General features: G+C 37.2%; 2 protein-coding genes across 3 annotated transcripts; both read left to right on the forward strand.

Annotated features, from left to right (window-relative positions):
• The first annotated feature begins 48 nt into the window (after positions 1 to 48).
• LOC307039831 (anti-Muellerian hormone type-2 receptor-like) lies at positions 49 to 6,721 on the forward strand. 2 transcript variants are annotated; one of them, XM_079682249.1, is made up of 11 exons: positions 49 to 223; positions 1,118 to 1,309; positions 1,533 to 1,712; positions 1,982 to 2,062; positions 2,636 to 2,739; positions 2,845 to 3,066; positions 3,672 to 3,786; positions 4,347 to 4,498; positions 4,701 to 4,857; positions 5,416 to 5,552; positions 5,678 to 6,721. In XM_079682249.1, the coding sequence occupies exons 1-11, from the start codon at positions 187 to 189 to the stop codon at positions 5,792 to 5,794; spliced, it is 1,494 nt and encodes a 497-aa protein (XP_079538375.1). In that variant the 5' UTR covers positions 49 to 186; the 3' UTR covers positions 5,795 to 6,721. The 2 variants fall into 2 exon arrangements, with proteins under 2 accessions (XP_079538375.1, XP_079538376.1); XM_079682250.1 differs by lacking the exon at positions 1,982 to 2,062 and having other exon boundaries at positions 68 to 223.
• Positions 6,722 to 6,828: 107 nt separating this feature from the next.
• On the forward strand, positions 6,829 to 9,600 carry prr13 (proline rich 13). Its single transcript, XM_079682125.1, has 4 exons — positions 6,829 to 7,001; positions 7,667 to 7,720; positions 7,818 to 8,398; positions 9,054 to 9,600. Exons 2-4 carry the CDS (start codon positions 7,705 to 7,707, stop codon positions 9,099 to 9,101), a joined length of 645 nt encoding a protein of 214 aa, XP_079538251.1. The 5' UTR covers positions 6,829 to 7,001; positions 7,667 to 7,704; the 3' UTR covers positions 9,102 to 9,600.
• The last annotated feature ends 359 nt before the right edge of the window (positions 9,601 to 9,959 follow it).

Genomic DNA, 9,959 nt, shown 5'->3' on the forward strand with positions numbered 1-9,959 from the left:
ACAGTGGCAGATGATTATGTTGATAAAGGTCCTGTATTCCCAGAGCCCTTTGTGTGGCAGAGGGATATGTTTTACACGCAGGTGTGTGGCAGTGGGAGTGATGCTTGGGAACGTGGGAAACTCCTCTCACATTCCCAGGACTGATAAATACTCACTCCTTGCTTGGCCGGTCCTGACTCCGTGACCATGATCCTGCAGCAGTGGTGGCTGATGTTGGCTGTGGGTGAGTGAATTTGCTTTTAAACTGTTGAGCTGCATGTGTATTGTTTGTATTTGTCTGGTTACATTTCCATGGGAATTGTTGCTTGTCTGCTGTAACCCCTAACCTAAACAAGAATCATCATTAAAAACGTTTATTAAGACATGACATATTTAATTTTTTGTTAATTCCCTCAATTTTACATGGTTCCAACCCTCTGTAAAAATTATAGTTACAACTATTTCAACCTCCCTCTAGGCTTTTTGCATACAAATAATGTTGCATATAGGTCAATATATATATATATATATATATATATATATATATATATATATATATATGCTACCATTGAATACCCCTTTTAACTGCAGTGCTGATAAAACATTCTGGGAAAGTGTTTATCCTAGCAAGCATTAGGAAACACTTGATGAGAACTGAACACTGAGATCATTCACAGCCACTAATAGTGTGATAGCTGCAAAAGCATTGTGAATATTGTGGCTTCTGATACGAAGCACTTTTAGGTTTCTTTGACTAACCCTAAAGCAAATCTTACATGATTTCACTACACAAAACGGGTGAGCAAGTCTAATTGATTAGTGCAACTGATGTTGATTGTCTTTGTTAAAAACATTTAATAAATGTAATGACATTTCAAGTGATATCGGCTTCAAGAAATCATATTTAGTGTATAATAGAACCATCACCAATTAAGTTCTGTCTTAGAAACTCGAATAATAAAGCTGTAGATTGTATTGAAATATTTATTTTAAACACCACTTTAGACACCATTGTTGGCCTGAAAGACACAGTGTGAGTGCAACAGTTAGACACAGCTAGAACACAATGTTGATAACCAGAGAGTAAATGTTATTTCTGCCCAAGAACAACGCTGTCTTTTTTTTATTCTCCTACCAGAGTGCATCTTTATTTGCATCACCGGCCAATCTTCTCCTCAGAAGAGACAGTGTGCATTCAAAATTACTCCTGTGAACAAAAGATTTGAAACTGTGGGTTTTGTAAATGGGTCGGTCCAGGTCTGTGAGAGCACCCAATGCTGCGTGGGCTATTATCGGATCATCAATGACCAGCCACGGGTTGACATTCTCGGTAAGAAACTGTAGTGAAATGTCATGAAAAGAACCTCTGGATTAATCTGCCAGGTCTAGATTATTATTCTTGTACCATTAGAAGAGTCATACACATTTCTAGTGTTTCCTCTAACAAATCATGCTGTGATGTATATTATGCATAATGTAATTGGTTACACTGCAGGTTCTCAGTTTCTTTCCTATGCGGGTCCATGGTGTTACTGATTTTTCTGTTCTCGCAGCTTGTGATATTGTTGAAAAGTCTTGCCCAAACGACACCTGCATAGCACAACCAGTACGAGTACTGAACAACGTTGCCTCCATGAAATGTGCGTGCAACACAGACCTCTGCAACAGCAACATCTCTTGGACCTCAGAGTCGGAAGAGCCTCTACCCACACCCACCTACTCTTATTCTATGGGTATGATCAGAATCAGATTACTATCTATATCTTATCACTTGCAACCAACATAGTACTTTTCTTTTTATAGCAGAACATTGTATCATTATCTATTTGTTTATAGTCTGTGCATTTCCACATACGTCTTGTCCAGTGAAAACCCCCCTTTTACTCCCTTTTTAAAAGTCTTTCTTGTTTTGTAAAGTAATGAAAACACTCAATTGTCCAGAAAGAATTGCAATTTATCATTCACAGATAACAATAACAAAAACCTTTTGTTTTCTTCCCAGGTAAAAAAAAAGCAGCTGTGATTATTCTTACTGGAACTCTGCTAGTCCTGTGGCTCATAATTATGATACTGAAAGAGAAACGTAAGATCCTTTTTGTTTTCAACATTAAAAAAAAAAAAGATACCGCCCTGTATAATTTAAAGGTAAAAAATGGTTATTAAATGAAACTGACCTGATTTAGGAATGCATTATTGTAGGGGCTAGTTTTGTCACAGTGATTATTGACAGGATATAGGAAAAGTATTTTGTTGTTGTTACTACTGGAATCATGTGTAATTTTGCTTTGATTTATATAAGCAGAAATGTTGAGTTAAAATACAATAAGTCTATTGACATTCAAGTATATTAACTGTTGATGTTTGTATAGGATGCACATTTACACAAGAGGAGATTAAAAAGGGAAGACGATACTGTTAATGCTGTGTGAAATGCCCTCTCATTCTTGAAGTATTACACGTTTCCGCAGTTTTAAACTCAGACTCCGTTCTCATGATGTCTTTGTTTGACCTTGTAACTGTTTCATTCTCTGTGGAAGACTGACCTTGGTGTTTATCTCTTCAATAACACTCCCTTACCTCTGTCCTTTGTTTGTTATCAGATTCCTGTGCCTTTAAAATGTTTCTTTTGATAACCATACCCATCCTCTTTTTTTAGAGGAGAATCCACCCTCCCCTGATGCTCACAGTGTCTCACGACTGTGTTCCTGCCAAACAAGAAAAACCTCTGAGATTGACTTTGCTGAGATTGAACTACAGCAGGTAAGCCCAGATAGGGATTCATTCTGTTTTGGTTAGCAGTGAGTAAAATATTGCTAAATCTTTCAATGGATTGTTTTATCTCGACGTATGTTCAAACCTTTTCAGATTGTGGGCCGTGGACATTTTGCCACTGTCTGGGAGGGGAAATACAAGGGATCCATGGTTGCTGTGAAAGTTTTCACTGAAGGATGGAAACATACCTTTACTGCAGAGAAGGAAGTCTATGAGCTACCACTGATGAAGCATGCTGGGATTGTCAACTTCCTGGGCTCTGGGAGGACATCATATGAAAGCAGTTGGCTAATTGTCCTGCAATTAGCTGAATATGTGAGTGGAAAGTAGGTTTTATTTTTATCTTAAATGGGATATTCCATTTCCTGAGAGATCAAATGTTATTCTGAGACAAAGGTGAAGGAAAACACAAAAGAGTTAGGGCAAGAAAGCAAAGCAAGAGGGTTTGACTCTGATAGGAAACTAAATATTTTAAAATGGTCATAGTGATGAACCTACTGAGACGTATCACCTGAATTGGCAGCTCCCCTTAGCTTTTCCAGAGCTTTTTACTGAGTTTCAGCTTATGTATTGATAAGCTTTCCGTCCTGCAGAAGTAGGCAGTAAGCTTCAGCACCAACCAACCAACAGACACTTTTCGAGACTCTTTAACTACTTTTAGAAACAAGTGAATAAATTAGAGAGGTGATCAGGCAAGAGAAATTACAATAAAAAAAAAAAGTTTCTTTGTAACAGCTGGATGTGTAAATAACCAACTGCTTTCCACCAGATCAGTCAACATAACCTTTTTTTTTATCTTCCTACAGTTTTTCACCCCATATTCTTAAACACTCATTTTTATTGTACAAATGTGGCCAAACACTAAACGTTTTAATGTTCAGATTCTTAGACATTCATAACTGACGTCCCTTTGATTTCAGGGCTCTCTCCACTCCTATCTATGTAAACACACCACCAACTGGATGTTGTCAGTGAAGCTGTGCCAGTCTTTATCGCAGGGAGTTTCCTATCTCCACTCTGACCTTCACATACATGGTATTGGCCAGAATATTATTTTGAACAATTGTGTGTGTGTGTGTGTGTGTGTGTGTGTGTGTGTGTGTGTGTGTGTGTGTGTGTGTGTGTGTGTGTGTGTGTGTGTGTGTGTGTGTGTGTGTGTGTGTGTGTGTGTGTGTGTGTGTGTGTGTGTGTGTGTGTGTGTGTGTGTGTGTGTGTGTGTGTGTGTGTGTGTGTGTGTGTGTGTGTGTGTGTGTGGTGGGCAAGTCTGTGTTTTATCTTATTGGTTTACAAAGCATGCCTGTACAATCGTATGGGTCTATATGCACATTGTTGCTTCAATATCAAACATGACTAATAATTTAGATTATAATGTTTTTATATAACTAAATGTACTATTATACATTAAGTATTTTAAAACTACTTGAGATCCCCACAGCAGTTTTAAAACAGCTCACATCAATATAAAGACGAAGCAGGCTCCACAGTTAAACAAGCTTAATGAATGAAGTCTTTCTGGATCTATTAAATCTACTATAGTCAAATAAACAAACAATTAGAACATTCTTATTGTAGCACATGTGTGTCTTTTCTTACAGATGTGCATAAACCCCCTGTGGCCCACAGAGACTTCAGCAGCTCCAACGTGCTTGTAAGAGCAGATGGTACCTGTGTCTTGTGTGATTTTGGATGCTCAACCATCCTGAGATTTTGTTCAGGACATCACAGGTTCCATGCGACAAACATGGAGGTGAGACCCTGGTGGAGCCACAACTTATTATTGTTAGGTTACGGCACAGTGAAACCATAATAGGAGTAAACAGTAAATTATATGCAATACAGTAGGTTGGCTTTTCCGTTCATTAGAATCCCTACTAAAATAAATGAAGATATGCAGAGGGGAAAACCTATTACATTAGAAACAACTAATTCCCATGACTCTCCATCTGCAGGCCCATGCTCAGTTGGGCACATTGCGCTACATGCCCCCTGAGATCCTGGAAGGCTCTGTGAACCTCAGAAACGGCTGGTGTCTACTGCAGGGAGACATCTACGCTCTGGCCCTGCTGCTGTGGGAGATCTTGATGAGTTGCTCTGATTTATTTGAAGGTAAAAACTCCTTAGATCAGATCATGCAAAGCCATCAGTAAATGTGATGGGCTTCTAGATCTGTACACTCTTAACAGCCCTATTGTAATCTACAGAAACGCTGTACTTCATTTAGATTCAAGATGTATTGTCTACTGCGTAGTATATTTTAGTTGTGATTGTTTTGAAAACGCCTTTTTAATTTGTATTCTGATATATTGCACATCATTTCTATTGTATTTGTTATGTTGGTAGTCTTATATTCTTTGTTGATAATTCTCACTTTCTTTACTTTACAATTTATTTTCTCTTATATGTTTGTGTTATGCACTAATACACCAAAGCGAATTCTTTCTATCAAACCAACAACATGCATATTTGTTTATTTAAGAACGCCACACGTTAAAATATAAAAAAATATGAACTTAAATGTTTATAATACTGCAAATGTCTGCTTTCACTTTCCATTGTAGTTTTTTGCTGAATGAGCTGCACAGTATCTCTGTGCACTGCTTGGATACACGTCATGTCATGAGACTAAGCGGATGTTAAAATGCATGCAAATGTCTCCATCTGCAGGCGGTGTTGCTCCACAGCATCTGTTGCCTTATGAATTAGAGCTGGGAGCCGATGTAACCCTGGAGAGCCTCATCCAGTATGTGTTTCACATGGAGAAAAGACCCTCCATACCTAAAGACTGGGGACTACTACCACAGGTATTCTCACAGAAAATGCTGTTTTCCGTATTTGCAAAGATACATGAACTGATATAGCTGATCAAATGTTTCAGATAGTTGATTTAGTTTGTCAATATATTCAAAAGAAATCTCACAACTTTCAGGGATTTGTGCTGCAGGAGCTCCTGACAGATTGTTGGGACTGTGACCCGGATGCTCGACTGACCGCTCAGTGTGTATTGAACAGATTAATGAATCTTCAGTCTTCTTACTCTTCATGATATGTTTTCCTTTTATGGGGAGATAACTTCGTGTAATTTACTTATCAGAAATCTGCACTATCCAATTTGTTTCACTACTTTTCAGCTTTTCAATATTTAGATCTGTATATTTAGTCCCTTGTTAAAGCATGGCTTCTTCTTCTTGACTGCAACATGTTCCCATTAATCTCTTTCATTCTATTAAATATTTACAACTTTATTAATTAATTGCTATCCAGAAAAATGATGAAAAAATGAAAACACTCGTATATAATTGCATAATGAAATAAAAATGTTTTTGTGAAATACATGCCTTACTTTTGTAATTATCTGTTACTTTGTTTGTGTTACTTTACAATTTTAGGTAACTTTTATGTATGATTTTGATTTTATATTGAAATAATAAATGTTCTGAAAGTAAAGATACTCACCACCAACAATTACACTTAAAGTAATTGGGCATTTTCACAGCAGTCATTTAAGTTGCCATGACAGAAAATTAATAGGATGATTGAAGTCTTTTTACTTACAACATTTTTTAAATGACACCTTGTAAAATAAAGGAAATTCTATTGGACTGTTTTTACTGGTATGCAAGCTCAATGTGAAACAGTCATGACTTAATGGGACATTTGTATTGAACATTATCATTATTAATGTTATTAGTAACACTGCTTTTTCTAGCTGTGAAATTGTCTGCTGTGAAAAAGACCTGAAGCTTACATATTTTAACTGAACAAAGCCATTATTGTTTTTAGTTCCAGATGTGCATTTCCTGTAACAACATTGCAAATATTTGTTGTAAAAAAAAACATAGATATTGGTAGGATATTTGTAAAAGCAAAACAAAAAAGGTTGTTGCTCACCGGTTGGTTGGAAAGAGTTATTTGTATTATTACCTTTTTGTGCCAGATTTTGGTTTAATAAAGCCAGCCTTTTACATGTTGAGCCTTGATGTCCTTGATTGATGTTAGGTGTGTGTGTCATGGGCAAAACCAATGCTGCTCACAATGTTTGGGAGGGCACATCATTAACATTATCTATTGTAGCTCAGAAACACGTAGATCAGCCTTTTATCATAGCCTGTTGGACTTTTGCCATTACGTAAATAAGGTGCGTAACCTTTAACAACGGGCGTGGCTTCCTGATGCATCTCTGCTGCTCAATGCGGAACAAATACAGAACTCCGGAACTCAAGATTCCTGACAATCTGCTGGAAGTTTCCAAGGTAAACCCACGACATTCACAAACGCATATTTTTAGTCGCATTTATGGACCAAAATAACTATAAACTAAAACAATCAGAATATTAAGACTTTGATTTGTCATATCGTGCTTAAATGAGGAAGGTGTTGGGAAATGACTGACAGTTGTTGTAGACCACAATTTATGTTAAGCACGTCATGACCTATGGTCATGACCCGTTTTCGGTGTATTTATGTCGTGTGGGAAAGTGACTCTAATCCATGTTAGCACGCTGTATAGTGTATTATTCAAGTACTTTTCTTGGTAGTTGTAAAGTTTAAAACAAGTCAATTCCGTTAAGTTTCACTGCTTGACTGTATTATTAGACCTATGCAGTCTATAGATTAGAATATTTGTGTATCTTTATATTTAGCAATGATTTGTATTTTAACAGAAAAATAATAATAATCAAGAGCCTAAACTTATGACACAATAAAATAAACCATATACAACGTGTGTTGACAAAGCATGATATCATTAGAAATAATGAACCACATTGTTTGGAAAAAAACGTGGTGACATGTTTGATATGGATTGTATCATTCCCTAAATTCTAAATAAATGATAAAAGACAGTGTAGTTTTTAGCCATATAATGTCATTTTAATTAATTATGTATTAAGGCATTAATTCTCCATTGTTTCCTCAGGGTTTTTGGGACGTGTGTCACATCAAATAAGCACAACCATGTGGCCAAATCAAGGTAAGGAAATCATATCATCATCAAAGCAATTTTTTTCTTAGGCCTAACTTATATTATAGATGTTCTGAGCAATATTGTGTGTTTGCTTTTTTTTTAGGTCCTCCCCCTCCGATGGGCCCCCAAAACCCTGCCTACCCACCTGGCTACAACCCTGCCTATCCTGCTGCACCTCCATCAGGGGGACTATTTCCCCAACCTGCACACCCAGCATACCCGGCTGGGCAACACCCGGTAGGACCATATCCGGCAGGGCAATACCCGGCTGGGCAATACCCGGCTGGGCAATACCCGGCTGGGCAATACCCGGCAGGACAATACCCAGCTGGCATGAACCCAGCCATGGGGCCAAATGTACATCCAGGGGCGATGCCTTATGGAGCTCCTGGCCAACATCCTTATCCTATGGCTCCAGGTGGATATCCAGTCCCTCCTGGGGGTGTTCACCCAGGTCCATACCCCCACTCTCCAAAAGGTGGTCACCATAAAGGCCACAAAGGTGACCACAAAGGTGACCACAAAGGTCATCATCATGGAGGCCTAAATCCCATGGGTGTGGGGGGAATGGCTGGAATGGGAATGGCTGGAATGGGAATGGGGCTGGCCGGGCACAAAGGCCACAAAAAGATGAAGAAGATGAAGAAGATGAAGAAAGCACATAAAGGGGGCAAACACGGCAAGGTGAGATTATGTTTTATTATGTTATGATCCTCTCGTAGGTGAAGGATTATTGCCAGTACTAGATAAAAAGATGAAACTTGACATTTCTTACGCCCCTCAGCCCGGGCCTCAGGGACATTGTCATGTCAATCTGAAGTCCTGCACTAAACAAAGAAAGAGCAATCATGACTCAACAAGTGCAAAGTGCAATACAACTGCAGAGACACAACATTGTTTGGAATTAACATTCTTGATGAGGGATAGGCTATTTATTATAATTTTAACTACAGAGAATAATTATATTGCAATGGCACAACAAAACTATCAATAACCAGTTGCTAGATTGGATAAGGAAACATGATTGCGTGTATAAGCATTGAAAAAACAATCGATTATACTAATTGGTTCTGAAAAATAAAGTTTTGTTTTCTTCAGCTCTTTTTGCAAATTCTGCGACCACATATGATATTTATTTGTAAACATTCAATCAATAATTTGCTTTATAATGTGCTTAAAAATAGTGACCTCAGGACCTATTCAAAAATAGACATCTTTAAAAATGCTCTTTTATAAAGTGTAAATAAAGGGAAACGTTTCCTGTTTGTGTTTAACGCTATAATTAAAAAGCTATTAAAATTTGAATACGTACATAACCTTTCTTTTTCTTTCCCCACAGTCCTCCAGCAGCAGCAGTAGCAGTAGCAGCAGCAGCAGCAGTGACTAATACTGAGGCTTCCACTTTGAGGGAAGGCTTTCACAGAAATGTCACTTTACAAAAGGACTATTAACAATAAACACACAAAGGTCATAATTAACCCTTTTAATAGAATGTAAAAAAGATGCGTCACAGAACACTTCCATAGCATTTAGCTTTACTTGCATTCCATCATGTCTTACATCTTGTTTGGGTTTGTGGGTGTTTTATGACAAATGCTCCAGTGTGACATATTAAAATTATAACCAGAGTGTGTTATGCTATATTAAAAAAAAATCTTACATTGTAATTTTGTAAAATAAATTGTGTATATTGTATTTTTTTCTTCTTTAGGAAGATTAATAATATAGATACTGAAGCTTTTTATTTATGCCTATTGATTTGTTTTCCTTCTACAACACATGACTGCAGAAATCGTTATTCTGCATTGCTTTGTATCATCACTAATTGTATTTACATATAAAGGTTATTCAACTAACCTTCTCAATAAAGACTTTTAAAGGAAAAATCAACGTGGGTGTTTTCCTCAAGATAATAAATAATTTGAGTTATTAGTTGCAATACACTTTACGTCCAGTAGTGTCCCTATAAATAAGTACCTTATTGCAGTTTTAAATAACATTTTATAAACATTCATAAAGCGTACACCTGTGTGATCATTACTGTTTAAATACACGTAGACAAGTAGTAATTTCCCACCAGAGAGCCTACTGTTGTGACGACCAGAGAACACGTTTCTTTTGTGCACAATAACTTATTTTTTTATATGACATCCTTTAATTGAAATGCTATGTTGTTCTTATGCATAATGTTCGACAAATGTGCAACTGTAACTTTTTTAAGAGGAGATTTGGGGCACCTGCAGGT

The sequence above is a fragment of the Notothenia rossii genome (genome assembly GCF_949606895.1).
Source record: "Notothenia rossii genome assembly, chromosome: 5".
In the NCBI taxonomy this organism is placed as follows: domain Eukaryota; kingdom Metazoa; phylum Chordata; class Actinopteri; order Perciformes; family Nototheniidae; genus Notothenia; species Notothenia rossii.